The sequence below is a fragment of the Vespula pensylvanica genome, chromosome 25 (genome assembly GCF_014466175.1).
Source record: "Vespula pensylvanica isolate Volc-1 chromosome 25, ASM1446617v1, whole genome shotgun sequence".
NCBI lineage: Eukaryota > Metazoa > Arthropoda > Insecta > Hymenoptera > Vespidae > Vespula > Vespula pensylvanica.
In genome coordinates, this window is record NC_057709.1 from 451490 (window position 1) to 470229 (window position 18740).

At 33.7% G+C, this 18740-nt stretch overlaps 1 protein-coding gene across 3 annotated transcripts in view; it reads left to right on the plus strand.

Annotated features, from left to right (window-relative positions):
• The first annotated feature begins 303 nt into the window (after positions 1-303).
• Positions 304-18740, plus strand: part of LOC122637321 (phospholipid-transporting ATPase VA) — a 20101-nt gene continuing 1664 nt past the window's right edge. The window contains exons 1-14 of one of the 3 annotated variants that reach the window (XM_043829356.1): positions 304-457; positions 504-577; positions 5546-6166; positions 6413-6592; positions 6739-6999; positions 15333-15608; positions 15751-15919; positions 16004-16357; positions 16433-16728; positions 16815-17006; positions 17089-17404; positions 17553-17985; positions 18094-18482; positions 18592-18740. The exon at positions 18592-18740 is cut by the window's right edge and continues 139 nt beyond it. In XM_043829356.1, coding sequence (XP_043685291.1) covers positions 5556-6166; positions 6413-6592; positions 6739-6999; positions 15333-15608; positions 15751-15919; positions 16004-16357; positions 16433-16728; positions 16815-17006; positions 17089-17404; positions 17553-17985; positions 18094-18482; positions 18592-18740 — 3626 coding nt within the window. In that variant the 5' untranslated portion in view covers positions 304-457; positions 504-577; positions 5546-5555. Of the gene's footprint in view, positions 458-482; positions 578-5545; positions 6167-6412; positions 6593-6738; positions 7000-15332; positions 15609-15750; positions 15920-16003; positions 16358-16432; positions 16729-16814; positions 17007-17088; positions 17405-17552; positions 17986-18093; positions 18483-18591 lie in introns of those variants that run through there. The other 2 variants (XM_043829355.1, XM_043829357.1) reach the window with 2 other exon arrangements.

Here is an 18740-nt window from a genome sequence, read left to right on the forward strand (position 1 = left end):
TGTGTACGCGTGTACTTAGTTATCTATCTAACGGGTCGTCGATAAACGTCGTCGTAACCGGCTCTTAGCATCTGATCGAAAACGATCTTCTACACGTTTTCATGACACATTTCGGTGCTTTTTACGATCTTTTTCTTCACACTTTTCGTATTTGAAAAAAAAAAAAAAAAAAAGGAAAAGAGAAACGAGAAAAAAGATTTGTAGCAACGAAACGAATTACATCCGAACGTTCTTTTTCTTCGGTTTGATCTTTTTTTCTTTTTGTTTTCATTTCGGTTTCGATCTTTCCTTTTTCTTTTTTTTTTCTTTTTTTTTTTTGATCTTCGTTATACAGACAAATGGATTACATACATACGGAGCGATATTATGAAAATATATTTTTGTTTCTCAACGATACGATGTGAAACGTAAGCAAAGGAGTTCGAAGACACCGCGAGAGAGAGAGAGAGAGAGAGAAAGAGAAAGAGAAAGAGAAAGAGAGAGTTTGAGATAGAGAGAGAAAGAGAGCAGTGCCATCCCTCGGATCAGGAAGCGTTTTCCAAGGCCACGTGGACCACGTTGGGAGCCCCCACAAAATGTGAGTATATTATCATATTATTATTATTGTTATCGTCGATTATTATTATTTCTCTTCTTATTATTATTATTTCTTTTTTATCGTATACGTGTCCAACGTACTCTAATTAATGTGACGAGGAAGAGAAACTTCGTATTTAAATTCGACCAATCGCAGGCCTCGTAATCCTGTAATAATACACACATACATATATATATATATATATATATATATATATATATATATATATCTGTGTGTATATACGTACTTTCAATTTCGAGTTAACGTAGTTTGAAAATGTGTGTTAAAACTGATCTTCCAAGCGAAGAGAAAATTATTCCTTCGGAATTATTCCGTTCCGTGGCAATGCTTACACGTTTTAGTTGAACAAATTAATTATATTCGAAAACGAATTAACCTCGTCGTCGAATTGGAAATGAAATTTCGAAATTACTATCTTTTTCTTTTCTCTTCCTCTTTAAATTCGCCGCCCGCGTAAAATATGGCCGCCATATTCGTTTCTCTCTTTTCTTTCTTTTTTCGCTCATTTCTTTCAAATTCGTTTCTTAAAAAAAAAAAAAAAAAAGGAAAAGAAAGAAAAGAAGAAAAAGAAACGAGGGCGTCATATTCGTTCGGTTCCTTCTTCCTTCCTTCTTCTCTTTTTTTTTTGTTCCTTCAAATTTACCTCCCGCGTAAAAAACAGGCCGCCATATTTGTTCGCTCTTCTTCTTTTTTTTTCTTTCTTCTTCTTATCTTTTAAATTTGTCTTCCGCGCGAAACGAGGACGCCATATTTGTTCGAGGGGTTTTTTCCCCCTCTCTTTTTGGTATAAATACTACGCGTAATTTTCTCTCTCTCTCTCTCTCTCTCTCTCTCTCTCTCTCTCTCTCTCTTTTTTTCTTTTTTTTTTTTTTTGAATAATCAAGAGTCGAACAAAACTAGTTACACACATATATATCTATACATCTATCTATGTAGATCGTTTGAATAGGATTCCATGAACGTCTTTCAATCGTATTTGTATGTGACTCTCGTGATGTTGTGTAGCCCAAGAAAGGATAAAGGGGACAGAGTATTTTCTATTCTTCTTTCAACTAAAAACTTCTCACAAGTAGTAAACTTCTTTAGCGATGGTATATCGACGTTGGTTGGAAAAAAAATAATCGAACGTTAAGAAGGAAATATTAAGAACAATAGACACGTGTTTAACAACGGACAACAATATTTTTTATCGATCGACGTAATAATTTTGTTTAACGAGACGAACTATTAGATCTTATGTACTGGATCATTTTATTATAAAACGATGGAACGACGAAAGTGAGAAAACAAATCAGTGGTGAGACGTTAATGAAATAGTCTCTCTTGTATATACATATATATATATATATATATATATATATCTACATATCTATATGTATATAAGAGGCAAGAAGCATAAATTAGTTACGCGATACTGGATCATTTATCTCGTTTTACTGGCTTCGTCTTTCGTTATTAAGAACGATTCTATTCTGACGGCCATGATGATTATTAATTCGCGAACGTATATACATATATATGTATATACATATATATATATACGTATATACATATATATATATATACATACAAGTTGGACAAAAGTTTTGAATTACTTCGACCGTGAACTTTTACATGCGTATAGTAGTAAATCGTTGTGTACTAAAGTAACACGTAATAGAAGAGGATGTAATTTGTTGGATAGGGTTGGTGGGGGATGAGGGTTGGAGAAATAATCGATTGTCTTTGTTTTTTTTTCTTCTCTTTCTTTCTTTTTTTTTTCTTTCTCTCTCTTTCTCTCAAAGTTCAATCGAGGATAAGATTACGTACCGTCGATCAGTGATAAAAATGAAGATAATCATTTTGACCGATTTTATGTCGACCTTCTCGATTGTGTGTGTTAAGAAAAGAAAAGAAAAAAAAAAGGAAGAAGAAGAAGAGAAAAAAAAGATCATTGGATCTGATCTTACTCGTCCGAGTTGGAAGGTCATTCGTTTCTTTTTATACCGATTCTTACGCTTAGTCTCTCAACTCGGCAATGAAACCGGTTGGGGACTTCGTGTAACGAGTTAACGAGGATTCAGTGAAAGAAATTTTTCGTTATTATTCGAACACATTGACAAGTTCGAAGGACACGTTGTTAACGGAATAGTATATTCTTCGATCGAGTTTAAAAAAAAAAAAAAAGAATAAGTGATCGATACGTCGGGTGATATTTCCCGATTAATGTAAGTTTACCGTAATAACTGTTAACTCGTTGGCTGTATAAAGGGTGTCCCTTAAATACACTTGTTACGTGGAATTGAAAAAAAAAGAAAAAAAAAAAAAGAAAAAAAAAATACAGTGACCTTCGATTCGATTCGATGCGGAATCGACTTCTCATGAAATTTTTTTTTTTTTTTTTTAATGATATAATCGTGCACGCGCGTGTATGTCTGTGTGTGTAGGTATCCACTTTTGAAAATGATATATCAATTGTATAAATTTTATTGCATATGATCGAAATGAATTTCGATTATTTTTGGGTATCCCTGTATAATAAGAATATTATGTAATATTGTAAAAAGAAGTAATTCAAGTAACCTTCGACTCAATGCGGAATCAAATATCTCATGAAAATTTTTATTTACATACGTCATTATTATATATATTAAGTACATATATATATATATATATGTATGTATGTATGTACTTGTACACGATATACCAATTTATATCGATATTTGATTATTTTTAATTCGACAAATAGAAATGATTGATACAAGGGACATTCTATAACGTGAGGATCGAGAACACGAAATATTATCGATCATTGATAAATCTTAATCGATAGATCTTGATCTTCACTTCGTTAAAACATTTCTTTTGCATTATAAAAATCGATTAAAGACTGAGAAATGTTTGAAGATTTCGTCGGAAATATCTAATTTTTCCTTTTCATTTTAGATTACGTATCCTTCATTATTTCATCGTGACCTAAATTTCCATTGGTCGATTTTTCTACCCTTGATATTGTCCGTTTACATTAAGCGTAGGGATTTAGCTTGGCATCGATCCGACCACAGTGGAATCCTTTAGTTGCTTTCACCTGTACACACGCGACTCTGCTAGTGATTCCCAAATGATTATTTGAGAAACTGGCTTGTACATAATTCAAATATAATAAAGAAGTGAAAGAACCGGTGTATGTATCAAGTTTTCTTTTTTCTTTTTTTTTTATTTTCTTTCCATTTTTATTTATTTCTTTATTTATATATTTTTTTTTTTTTTTTTTTTTTTTTTTTAAGGAAGTATACAATGATTTTTGAGGATTGATCAAACACATTTATTTTTAGCAATCTTATTATTCTTATCATTTATTCGATCGATAAATTGGTTATCGGCATATCTTTTTCCTTTTTCCTTTTGTTTTTTTCTTCTCACGAATCTCGAGATCAAACGTGTTTTCTTTGCAAGTGTATATTTTCTTTTATCCCTCAACGAAACTCGCGAAAATTTACCAAGGACGAAGGTAACACACGTCTTTTCCTTGTACTGATAATATTGTAAAATAACATATTTAATGTTGAATTATATTAGTTTACTAGTCTAAACAGATATGCGTCAGACGTCCTTTGAAATTACGATAAAATTGTGTTCGTCATTGTTGAAAAGAAAAAAGATGATAATTAAGAAAAGGAATAAAAAAAAAAAAAAAGAAAGGATTCTCGCTATAGATACTATTATATCTGATAGATATTTTTTTCTTTCTCTCTTTCTCTCTCTTTTTTTTTAAATCCAATCGAATTTAGCAGACCTTTACCATGGTAAATGTATACTTCTCTGTGATTACGTAATTAGCTAATACGTCGACGTGGCAGTCAAAATAAACGTAGAATTTTATTCCGCGGGAACGATATTACGTTTCTAGTCGCAAAAAAAAAAGAAAGAAAAAGAAAAAAAAGAAAAAGAATTGAAGAAAAGAAAGAGAATCCAAAAAATTGCTCGACTTTCGGTCAAATATCCGATGTAACGTTGGATCGATTGGATCGATCAAACGATCTATTTTTTTTTTGTCGTAATATATAACCCGGAAAAAATGATTTTTTTTTTTTTCCAAGAAATTCGAGCTCGTGCGAGTTTTTGTCTTATCGAATGTTCAGGTTAACGACGCACGAATATGTTCGTAAGAGAGAGAGAGAGAGAGAGAGAGAGAGGGTAGGAGAGACAGACAGAGAAAAAGAAAGAGAGAGAGAGAGAGAGAGAGAGAGAGAGAAAGGGAGAGATAAGGTGGCTTAGATACGCTCTTTACCGACATACGTATAGAACCGTCATCATTTCGTATCGTTCAGTCCGCAAACTGGTAAAGTTAAAGCGTGTCTTCGTCCAATTGCTCTTTCAAACTTCTTTCTTTTTCGTTTCCTAATTTACTTGTTCGTTAAAAAAAAAAAATATATATATATATATAAAAGAAGAGGAAGAAGAAGAAGAAAAAAAAAGGGGAACTTTGGTTAATCTTATTAATAGCTTTGCTGTGTCGAACGAGTGCAAGTGCACCCAATGCTCCGAAGAGTCATCGCTTCCAAATGGATTACGACGTTGCTTCCTGAACATCCTATCTCACTCTCTCACTCTCTATCTTATTCAGTGGGTGTTGTGCTATCATAAAAATAGAACGAAGAAAGTAGACATTCTTCCGAGCAATTTTCGAATCTACCGATAGATAGATCGATAACATTCGAAAATATCATATTGGAACCCTCGAAGAGAATATATCGGGTCGGGTTTTGAATTGGGTCGGATCGACATTCTCACTTGAAAAGTATCAATGATCGAATAATAAAGAAATAATTGTAGATCTGAAAGTTCTAAGGAAGTTTTGATGGATAGGAGTTCTGTTGTTCCATGTTGGAAAAGTGTTTGATAAGTTCGTTATTGATTGATTCGTTTTCTAAGACAGAGTCTGAAGATAAAATAATGAATTTGTAGATGTGCCAGTATGTCCGAGAGAGGTATGCAAGAAGCAGCTTGCGAGGATATCGAGAAACAAGCTTCTCTTTACGTGTTCCCGGGAGTTTCACGTCAACAACAGCAACAGCAACAACAACAATATCAAGGAAATATTATACCATCCCTACAACTTGCACCATTATCAGCACCAACCGTACTTGGTTCCATGAGAAGCAACGATGTTGGAGAGATCAAGGATATCGAAGATCCTTCGTCTCGATTAAGAAGAAGACCATATTCGAAGACCCATGCCAGATCAGCCAGTCATGGAGGTGTCCTAGCGAGTTCAAGCGTTACACCAAACCCAGCGACGTATCAAACATCTTGGCAAACGCCCTGGCCAACTGGTGGATCTTATTTAGGTCCTTTACCAACGTTAACCGGTCCGGTTCGCCCGTCGGCATTAAAAAAACCAGGACATCAGAGAGCGTTCAGTCAAGGACAGGTCGTAGATGTTCAAAGTCAACTTCCTGTTTCGGGACACAGTCGTGTTGGCTCGAGAACAGATTTTATTTTGCCTCCTGGCCACAGAGAGGAATCACGGCCATCTACCGCTGGAAAAGTGCCCTCCTTTCGTGGACATTCCAGGCAAGCATCCAGGTAAATTCAAACATCGATATCTTAATTTAGATTTACAGATGGAATATTTCTTTTCTCTTTCTGTTTTTCATTCATTTTCGTCCTTGGATGTCTTATTGGACTCGACTATAATATCTGATCGATCCTTTCGAGTAAATTGGTCGAGATAACAAATATTTTGATAATTTTTTTCTTTTTTTTTTTCTTTTTTTAATAATTGAGATGAATCGTTCAGTGTTAACAGGGCTAATAATACAATTGTTATAGATCGGAATCAATCTATACAATAAGACGTAGCGCAGCGCCGCCATTATGGAGAAGAATTTGGTCACGTTATTTCGGACCTTTACCAGAAGAGCCTCGATTAAGGACCATAGTACCTAATCATTTGGTACCACCTCGTACTCCAAAAAGTCAGCATCCAAATGGTGGAAGGATGAACAATAGGTTAGATCTTTCTCATTGATCATTTCTCGTAATATCTTTTTCATAATTTCTAACAAATCGTTCGTTCCCGTTACTTGTATAATTCACTTTGTTTATTCGTTTGTTTGTTTCTTTGTTATCCAAAAAAAAAAAACAAAATAATATAGGGTAAAAACAACGAAATATACGATCCTGAACTTCATACCACGTAACCTGTTCGAACAATGCCGGCGTGTTGCTAATTTATATTTTATATTCATCGTTCTACTTAATTGGGTACCAGATATCAATGCATTTGGAAAGGAAGTGGCGATAATACCAGTTGTTTTTGTATTGGGGGTGACAGCCTTGAAAGATATTTTTGAAGATCGAAGAAGGTCGACAAGCGATCGTAGAGTCAACAATTCAACCTGTCGCGTTTATGTTGGGTAAGTGTTAATACATATACAATACATATATAATAAATGAAATATATATATGTATATGAGGAGTCGAGGATTTTTTAAAAATAATGTTAAATTAAGCCTAATCGTTTAGTTTAAAGATGGAAGGGAAGTGATAGATATTTAAACATGGAAACTAGTGTGGGACTCCTCAGAAAGGGGTTGCTCCTTCGACCGCGGAATTCGATCGATCGATATCAATGCGGTTGTCGCTCGAAAGCATGTAGGTCGACCACCAACATTATACATATATACATACTATATATTTGTGTATATATATATTATATATACATACATACATACATACATATATATATATATATATATATATATATATATATAGGGATGAGATCAGAGGAAAGTGTCTTGCTTGTGTCTCGAGTATCATGAAATATATATACATATATAGAAATTTATATATACATGTATCTATATATCAGGTACATAGATAACGTTCAATCAAAAAAAAAATTTTCAGATATATTAGTATTATCAGGACAGACCTCTGCCCTTTTTTTCTCTTTCTTTTATCTCTTATCATTTATATTACCTCGTTGCTTCCGTTCTGTAATCTTTTTATTATTTTTTCTCTTTTCTTTTTTTCTTTTTTTTTTCTTTTTTTTTTTTTTTGAATTATTCATTTCTTCTTCTTCTTCTTCTTTTTTTCGTTGGATCTGTATTTTTTTAAAAATGTTTATTTTTTCTATTTTTGTTATTCAATCTCTACCTCGAAATATCACAGACATATGTATCGAGATTAAAAGATGAAACGATCCGGTGATATTCTAGAGAAACTTTATACAAAGTCAGTTTCCTTTTTCGTAATAGCTGTGTTGGTGATATCCTTAACAGGTACTTACATCGAAGAGAAGAGGTCATGGTTCTGGTTAAATATCTTTCTCTTTCTCTCTAATTTTCTCATTTCACAGTTACATACATATATCTAACTATATGTATATATGTATATATATGTCTGTGGAAACACCTGTACACATCCACGTTCAATCTCAACATATATTTACACAAGATTCCGAAATAATAAACTAAAAGTGTTCAATTCTTTTTTTACTTTACTCTCTCTCTCTCTCTCTCTCTCTTTTCTTTTTCTTGAAATCGATCGAAAGATTTATCCGAAGGATCGATCGAAGTTGCTCGAGAAAAAAAAAAAAAGAAACAAAAAGGATAGATGTTCGAGATCTAGGTGAAAGGGTGTTAGCAGAAGAAAAAAAAAGGAAAAAAAAAAAGAAAAGGGATGAAAAAAGATGCAACTAGGGGTGGGATAAAGTTAGGCTGATATCACGATGATAAAAGTTGACGATCGTTGCTTTGCTTGATGACTGTATAGTATCCTTTTACTTGTGCTTACTCTAGTATGCTACGTAGTATGTCCCTAGAACGATCACGACACGGAGGTCATTTATAATGCAATTTAATCGCACGACTGCTGACACACACATACACAAATATATACATGCGTGTGTATATATACATACATATCCATATAAAAGGTATATATACATATATATGTAAGGGTATCGATCTATTGTTGTGATTCCGATACGTCTAACCATAAGTTCCTATATACATATAATAATAATAATAATAAAAAAAAAAAAAATTGATATAAATTAAAAATGAATTGATAAAAGTGGGCGATGATCGCAGTCCAAACTGTTAACAAATTTTTTTTTTCCTTGATTCAGAGTAATTTTTTTTTTTTTTTTTTTTTTTTTTTTTTAACAATAAATCGACACGACCTTCTTTAACAGATGATTATAACACTCGCATTTCGTTATCGGTTTTTCTCGCGGCCATTTATCCCTTTCTTATCGCGAAGCTTTTACATGTGTACACTGGTGTAACACTGGTGTGTGGAAAAGTTTGAGTTAACAGCGGTTTCATCGGTAATGAAATAACACGAGGGCTAATGCCTTATCTTTCATCGTTAATCTTTCTTTTTTTTTTTTTTTTTTTTTTTTATTATTATTTTTTTTCTTTGTCCGATCGGTCAACTTCTGTTTGATTTTCGAAACTGTTTGGGCTCTAATCACGTTCTCATTGATAAGATTTAGCTCAACGAATTTGGAACAGATAGATAGATAGATAGATAGATAAGGCAGTTTCTTTTCGGGTTGTTAGTTCAATCGATCCAACAGTCGAATTTTTAGCTGAGGGGCTTGACAATATTTCCAACTGTTTTTTTTTCTGCGCGTGTATGTTTTTTTTTGTGGGTTCTAAAGAGATCCTAGAGAATTCTAACTAATAAGATTGTGTTCGGATAAGAAGCTTCGGTACACGTGTACCTTGTCTTCGTTCTCTCTCTTTCTTTTTCTCTCTCTGTCTTTCTTTCTTCCCCCATTTCTCTTCATTCTAATTCGATGTTCCCTTCAATCGTCATTCAAGAGACGTTCGATCGACGCCATTATTCGCGTGCGGTCAATTGAAAATGACGTCGTCGGATCGTGACACACTGCCCACATTCTAACGATTTGATTTTCGTTTATCTCTCTTTGTCTTTCTAACACATATATACTGTCTATCTATCCATCTTTATCTGTCTGTCTGTAATGATGAACTGAAATATGACCTTGACAATTACATTCGATCGTTTACTCACGTTCTGCCCTGGTTAATGATTCGATTATAACGGCTGGAAAAAATATATATATATATACGTGTAATCGATTCTATAGGAAATTTTGTTGCTTTTATTCGGACCAATCAAACCTTCGTAACGATTGTAAAACTTTTGCCGAACGAAATAAATAAATTTTTCAAGATTTAATCCGTGTTATAACGTTTCGTTTATAATAAAAAAAAAAAAAAATATATATATATATATAATATATAAATTTCGTTGAGTTTTATTCGGTTTAACAACCACGTGTTGAACTGCAATGACTTCAAAAATAAGTTCTTCGAAGGGTTCAACAAGTTACGAGTATTTGTGAATGAAAAAGACTATTTATTTGAAGGTCAATGAATGTATTACTTTAATATATTCACGATCGAAGAATGGATCCTGTTGAGTTTGAATAAAATGTTCTTACTTGGGTTAAAGGAAAATTTTTCTTCTCTCTCTTCCCTTTTCTTTTTCTCTCTTTTGCTCTCGCTACCTCTTTTGCGGTTTGCGGTTTCTTTGAACAAGACTTTGATAACATAACGGATAGTACGATCGATCGGTTACACCGATGTCCCGATCACTCTTCTCTCTCTCTCTCTCTTTTTCTCTCTCTTTCACTTTTTTTTTCTCTTTTTATTCACATTGCCTGCAAGACTATGCGAATTCCCACAAGTTGTTTCTCTAGCTACACTACTATTATTGTAACATAACGATGTGTTCTACGGTGTTCTTTGTCTACTCTTATCGGCCATTGACACCGATCGAAAAGAGAAATTTTTCTTTCTTCGAATTTAACTCGTAGACACACACACATACATATATATATATATATTTATTTATTTATATTTTTTTTTTAAATATAAATAATGAAAAACGATATTATATATACATATATGTATGTATATTATATGTCATTATTTTGCTAAAGGTCACAAATAAATATATAAAAGCGCTCGTGTGCGTGTAGGCGTCGTTTACGTATATATATATATATATATATTTGTTTGTATATATGTATGTATATGTATGTTTACATTACTCTACTTCAAATCGATAGAACGTGTCGCTGCATAAAATTACTGTTATAACCCCAGGAATTCAAACAACCGTAATAAATCACCGAATATGATCGCTTTTAGCGAATAATAACTTCTTCTCCGTTCTAACAGCTCTGAATATTATACCGCAAGGTCTTTAAATTTATTAGTCAAGTGTATTCATTGTCAACTCACGAGCGAATCATACATATATGTATATTAACATTATTGTCAAGATGGAAGTCAGTCTGTGGATAAAGAAAAGAAAGCAAAAGAAGAACAAATCAATTTCACCAGTTACAACAAAAACTAAATCGTTGATTAAATGCTTATTTGTCTTGAATAAGATTGAAAGATTACAATGATTGGTTTAATCTTTCGATAATCATCTACTTCAGATATACATAAGTGAACGCGATCCGACCATCAAATGATCTTTTTATTCTCCGTTAAGAATTATTTTTTTTTTAGAACGATGAAAATAATCAGGTCGAGGAAATATATTCTTCAATGCGTTATATGAATTTTCTTCAGGGTTTTCTATCTATATATTCAGGTTTGAATCTTTCCTCTCTCTCTCTCTCTTTTCTTTTCATTGATTACATGTATCTTTATGCCTTCATCCATTAAACTCGACATCGTCACGTCCTATTTATGCATACTCTTCAAGTATACTTTGTACAGGTATCAACGGTGCACAGTGCACAGTACTTACATACATAGATACATACATACGTATATTCTTCTATTTGTTCCGATTTATTTTTTTTTCCTCATCTTATCTATCTATCTATCTTTGTCTTCAAGTTTCGTCGAAGTATTCGTCGCGAAATCGACTGGAAATTTATCGCTTATCTCGTTTGCACCTTTGTTGACAGTTAACTTTAAAAGGTGCGTCCAGATCGAACAGAAAATCCAACGAAATGTTTGCCAATGGCAGCGCAATTGTTGATCGAACGATGGAAATCCATCAAAAACTTGATCTAATAATAGTATTTCTGATGAGATATGTTATTGGATGATAGATGATGTTCTTTCAGTTTTTTTTTTATTTTTTTTTTTTTTACTTTTTTTTTTATTTCGTTCAAATTCGAAGGAAGTGTCGCGTACCTCGCGATGGTAAATCCGACAATTGTATTCCGTTACGAAACGATTAGAAAAACATTTTTCTTTCTTTCTCTTTTTCGTTTAGAACGATGCCGCACTAATTATTAAACAAATCTGATCGCATCGTTTCGATAGAAAATTATTAAACGACGTACTTATCTTCATTTTTGTGATATCCCAAAACGATTCAGAATAAATCTTTAATTATTATTGCGATAGAAAATTACTCGGAGAATATATTTTTGGGACAATCTCCAAACCGATTAGCGTATTAGCGATTGGATAAATAAGCTAACGATAATATCGAGATAGAAAATTATTAGAGAAGACTTTTTCCTTCCTCTTTTTCTTTTCATCGTTGAGGAAACTCTTAGAATGATGTCAGAACTTTTAATATAGTCGTCATTTGACGTTTTCGATATAATCGAAAATGGATAATTCGATTTACGAGCTAATTTTCTAAGATCTTAAGATTCGCGCGCGCGCGCGCGCGTGTGTGTGTGTATATTTATGTATGTATGTACGTATATATGTATGCGTTACGATGTGTCAGCAAGTTATATATCTCTACGTCATATCGATATCGTTCGTAATCTCATAAAAAGCGTTTCGAAGCGCGCGTTAGTCTTGACTTTCCTCAACCAATGATCATACCAGAAAACATAGATAACGATGTACCTATACATGATGATGAATTAGCGTTGTCTTTTACGTTGGCAAGTTTTTTCTCCTTTTTTTTTTTTTAACGTTGTTTTTTTTACGTTTCCTGTTTATCGTTTCGCACGACTTCCATGTCTTCTCTTTCTTCTTTCTTTTTCTTTGTTTTAGTTTTCCTTTTTTTCTTTCTCTCTCTCTCTCTCTCTCTGTTTTTTTTAAATTGTTAGCATCGACCTCTACCTACTCCACTTTTTTTTTTTTTGCACTTGCAGCATGATCGGCCTGACCTTCTTTGGCCTTTCACCATTAATTTTTCTTTCACGAGAGACAGAGAGAGAGAGAGAGAAAGAGAGAGATGAATAAATTTGAAATAGTCTCTACTAATAGTCAAGCGTTATAGTAGAACGATATGCGATGCTAAAAAGGAAGAAGAAACAAAAATGGATTCCTTCTTTCCTTCGGAATATTAAAGAAACGTTCTTTCATTGAAAACAAACTTTTGTCGTGGAAATTAGACTTACAAAAAAAAAAAAAAAAGAAAGAAAGAAAAGAAAAGAAAACAAAAAAAAAAAAAGAAACGTTATTTGCATTTTCATGAGATGGATGACAGGATGAAGTAAATTAAATGGGTGAGGTGAGAGAGAAAGATAAAAATATCTTTTATTACAGTAGTATATAACAATAAAAACCGGTTAATGTACTTACACACATACAGAGATAAAAAAGATGCATAAATGAACATACTACGAGTTATTGAAAAAAAAAAAAAAAAAAAGAAAAAAAAAATTAGACAAAATGAAAATTCCAAAATAATTTCAATAATTTTTGTAATCGTACAAAGTATGTGTCGTTAGATCCGATCGATGTAAATTTGATTGATTTAATGCTATCGATATATAGAAGTGTGATCGATCACGTGAATATAAATGCAAGATGATATGGAAAGATGATGTAGTTGAGTGCACAAAGTGCTGGTTGTTGCGTCGATTTGCGTGATATTATCTTGTTAAGAAGTCGTAAAGATGAGAGAAGGAGAAGGAGGATGTTGGAAGTGGGAGATGGAGATGGAGAATCCTTCAAAGGATTTTCCTCCTCTCCTTCATCTTTCTTCGAACGAGTGCCGTTAAGTAGTATCCACCTGACGTCACCAGTTACATCATTACAAACCATGCGTGTTAAAGAAGGAGTATGTGGGACACGGGAACGAGATCGTTTTATTTGTGGTGGTAATTTACTTGGGTTCACCATGAACACAGTATTAATTCATGATATAAAAAGAGAAAGGAGAATGAAAGAAGGAGGCGTTGAGAAGGTTAATTTCGATCGCATCAATGAGTTATTAATTTTTATATGTAAGACAAATATATGTGATTGAATTTATTGATATATTTGTAATACATCGTGCATAGTATCTATTCGATATGCGATACATTTTCTTTTTTTTTTAATTTCCTGTAAATAATAGAGCTAGAAGAGTGATGATGAATCACTGTCTTTTTTTCTTCTTCTTCTTCTCTCTCTCTCTCTCTCTCTCTTTTTTCTTTTTAAATGCATTAGCACAGTTCGTTCGAATATCAGTATGAGAGTATTGGAGATTGGTTGACCTTCGCTCGCACGATCGGTAATATACGTTCGACCACGCATCTAACAATAACTCAAGTATGTGGCACATACCGTCAGTCAGAAGTTGATTACTTCTCGATACTCTTTGGCGAAACCTTCGTTCGAGTGTTTCCTTTGAGAAATATTTCATTAGCTGCTGTTATTACCCGTTGATCTAATCTCGATATCTATATATAAATCTATATATATATATATATATATATATATATATATATATATAAGATCGCTTTTTTAATATACGTACGTACGTATGTATGTATGTATGTATGTATGTATGTATGTATGTATGTATATATATAAATCAAAAAGAATCGTTTGAACGTTATCAGTTCGCTCTAATGATTATCAAAAAAACATAATCGAAATTTAATAGCAATGATAGAATATTATAAGATTCTATTTCGCCATGATATTATCCAATTAAACGTTTTATCAAACTTTCAACGATTCTGATCAATAATTTATGGATTATTTGTTGAATTCATTCCGCGTGTTCTCCATATGTATGTGCTCGATTTAATAGGAATTAAAGTGAACGAGTCTCGCGAGGTTTTATCGTGACAAAGTATCGTTTTAGTAATTGCACTCGACAATTGACCTAATCGTTTAATTTTCATGAAATATATATAAATAAATAAGGAATGTGATATTAAATGTTCATAAGTATTCCATAGGGCTTTGTAGTACTAATCAGTCTTATAATTCAAATGTCACGCGACTCGAGTTTGTCACGTTGTATCATTCCGTTCTTTTTTTTCTTCATGGACAGATAGATACATAGATAGATGGATAGATAGATAGATAGATAGATAGATAGAAGCTAGAAGGCATTGAAAGGTTGCACAAAAGGTCTCGGTCTTGGTCTCGGCCTTCTAACTCTCTCATTACGATCAATGACGCGTAACAGCATCGTTTTAAAAATTCTAATCTCTCTCTCTTTCTTCTGTGCACCGTATAACCTTTCTAGTAGATACATTACCCCGAAAAAAATTTTTTTTAATAACGTGATTAATTTAGATCATTAAATATCGATAGAATGATGAATTACTTTTATTATTCACTCCTGATTGTTCATTGTATTCCACGTTCTTGAATTTAGTTGGCAAGCCTTACAATTGGCCATTTTATGCGACACTAATTGTCTTCTTCTTCTTAACCTAATGTCTCTCTTTACACCGTGTTAAAATATTCTTTTGAGTCATTATGAACTGCGGAATCATTATGGGATATTTATTTATTTATTTTTTTTTTGTTTTCTATGGATGTTACAGGGAAGGTGGTAGATACATGCAGGTTGCATGGAAGGACGTAAAGGTCGGTGACCTGGTACACCTTTCAAACAACGAAGTAGTCCCAGCAGATCTATTACTTCTCCGCAGCAGTGATCCTCAGGGTTTAGCTTATATCGATACCTGTAATCTAGATGGCGAAACGAATTTGAAGCAGCGACAGGTTGTACGTGGTTTTTTCGAATTGCGAGATACATTTCAACCTGCCAAATTTCGTTCGATGCTCGAGGTTGATCAACCAAGTACTAAGATAAATAGGTAAACAAATTTATTTATAAAAAAAAATTTAATAATAGGTCTATCAAGTGTATTTCTCTATATACAAATTTGTAAAAACGATTTTTGTTTTTGTTTTTGTTTGTTTGTTTGTTTGTTTGTTTTTTTTTTTTTTTTTTTATAGGTTTCATGGTGCTGTAGTTCATCCAAATGGCGGGAGAGTACCAGTTACAATCGATAATTTATTACTCAGGGAATGTTTGTTAAAAAATACAGACTTTATAGAAGGTATTGTGGTCTATGCTGGACATGAGACCAAAGCTATGCTCAATAATGGTGGACCAAGGCACAAGGTAAATATTAAATCTAATAAAATAAATGATATCATGGATCGACTCCTCACCTAAAGCTAATGATTCAAATATCTAAAATTTTAGCGTTCACGTTTAGAGAAAAGGATGAATTGCGACATAATATGGTGCATGGCAATCCTAATAATACTGTGCATGATCGGTGCGATCGGTTATCGATTATGGTTGTCGTCATTGTCTACGACAATTTCGATCCCGTTTCTTCCGGTGTTACAAGATCCTAATTACGAAAGTATGATTACTTTCTGGACGTTTATTATAATCCTACAAGTGATGATACCTTTGAGTTTGTACGTGACCATAGAGATGGCTAAAATCGGACAGATATATCACATAGGTCGTGATAGTTTTTTGTATGACAAAGAAACCGGACGTAGAGCTGAGTGTCGTGCGTTGAACATTACTGAAGAATTAGGTCAGGTAAGGGAAAGATAAACAGATAAGAGAAACGTCAAGGAAAATATGTAACATGTATGTTGATAACTGGTTATCTAGGTTCAGTACATATTTTCGGATAAGACTGGAACCTTGACGGAGAACAAGATGTTGTTTAGAAGATGTGCAGTAGGTGGACAAGATTATGCTCATGAAGGAGAAGGTGAAAGTTTAATGCCTTGTCCAAGATTAAAAGAAGATTTGCTCATTGGTACCTTTAGACATCGTTTGCAAGAGTTCCTTATCGTCTTGGCAACTTGCAACACAGTTGTGGTCAATTCTCAACCGCATCATGATATTATGAACTCAAGTGGTCTTATCGAGGAACCGCATAAAAATGGTAGTGCACCAACTAGGTTGGTATTTCATATTTATTTGTTTCCTTTTTTTTTTTTTTTTTTTTCTGATAATCGTAATGTTAAATTTGTCACGATAATCGTAGATACGAGAGATTGTCCGAGTCCAGAAGCGTGACTCCATCACCGTCACCTTCTATACCACCTACTATACCAGCATTACCAATGCCTACACCACCTCCAAGTATAACAGGTGATAGTTCATCACCGATCTCATCGATCATCGATTCAGCTGCTGTCCTCAACGATACACCTAAATTACAATCCAAAATGGCTAGGTATGGATAAACGAAAGAAAAAAATATATGTGTGTATATATGTCTTGGATGATAGTAGAGAGAGAAAAAATTTTATTTCAAGGTTACCACGTGTTTGCAGGCCGAAATTGTTGAACGTAACGTCGATACCAAGCTTAAGTTTGGGATTGTTATCGAGAAAACAATCGCCAAACGGTGGACAGAAAAGGCGTAATCTGTTGAGTCCAATATTCGATATGAGCGGAAGGTCAGTCGAACAGCTGACACCAACGCCAGCCATTTACGAAGCCGAAAGTCCCGACGAGTTGGCATTGGTCAATGCAGCAAGAGCTTACGATGTTAAATTACTCAAACGTACACCTCGCAATACTATAATTTCATTGCCAGACAAGTCGATTCTAAGTTATGAGATTTTATATGTTAGTAACAAGTGTTCTTTGAACTTGACAATAATATGACAATTGTCTTTCTTTCTCTATCTTTATTTCTCTCTTTTTTTCTATATATATATATATATATATGTTTGTGTTTGTGTGTGTGTGTATATATATATATATATATTTTTAGGTTCTACCATTCGACTCCAGTAGGAAATGTATGTCAGTTGTAGTACGTCATCCGTTAACCAGTGAAATCATTTTGTATAGCAAAGGAGCAGACACTACGGTGTTAGCGTCATTGACATCAAGCGATGAAAATTCTATGACATCAGCTAAGATCAGGCAACAATTAAATTCTTATGCACGTCAAGGTCTTCGTACATTGGTAATGGCAAGAAGATCGTTGACCCAACAGGAATATGAAACTTGGCGTGAAAAACACTTGGAAGCTGAATTGGCCAATGAAAATCGCGAACGTCGTATTCGTGACTCTTACGCTAATCTAGAAAATCATATGACATTGCTCGGTGCAACTGGTATAGAAGATAAATTGCAACCTGGTGTACCAGAAACCATCGCTGCTCTCGTTAACGCTGGGATTATAGTTTGGGTTTTAACAGGTATTTTGAAACGTTTAATCCTGATCTATAAAGACATAGGAGTTTATTTTTAGGCCTGGCATTTTCTTTTCTTTCTTCCTTTCATTTTTGTCCTTCTTCTTCCCTTAGGTGATAAGCCAGAAACGGCAGTGAACGTTGCTTACTCAGCAGGTTTATTTTCACCGGCGATGCAACTGTTGCAGTTGCAAACGAGGTCTAAATCGGTCGCGGAAACTTTGATACGTGGTTATTTGGAATCAGCTAAAAGAGATAATCTAATAACCGAAGGAAGAATAGATAATCGTAACGAGGATGGTATTGCCATGTACAGTTACGATTTAACAGAAAGGGATGCTCATAGGATAGGTAGTCCATGGCCAAGGAAACGTGCACTTGTAGTTGATGGTAAAACGTTGACCGTCATACTCGATCCAAGATCTGGTTTAACAGGTCCGTTCCTTGAATTAACAAGAACCTGTTCCAGTGTACTTGCTTGCAGAGCTACACCGCTACAAAAGGTAAGACATTTAACTCTAAACATTGAGCTTAATTTCAAAGAAATCTTTCTAATGGCATTTGATTAATACTTATAACGTCTCTCTCTCTTTTTTTTTCTCTCTTCTATAGGCTTATATAGTACGTATAGTGAAGGAACAATTAGGAATGAGAACGTTAGCTATAGGCGATGGTGCTAACGACGTGAGCATGATACAAACAGCTGATGTTGGTGTTGGTATATCTGGTCAAGAAGGTAGACAAGCGGTCATGGCCGCTGA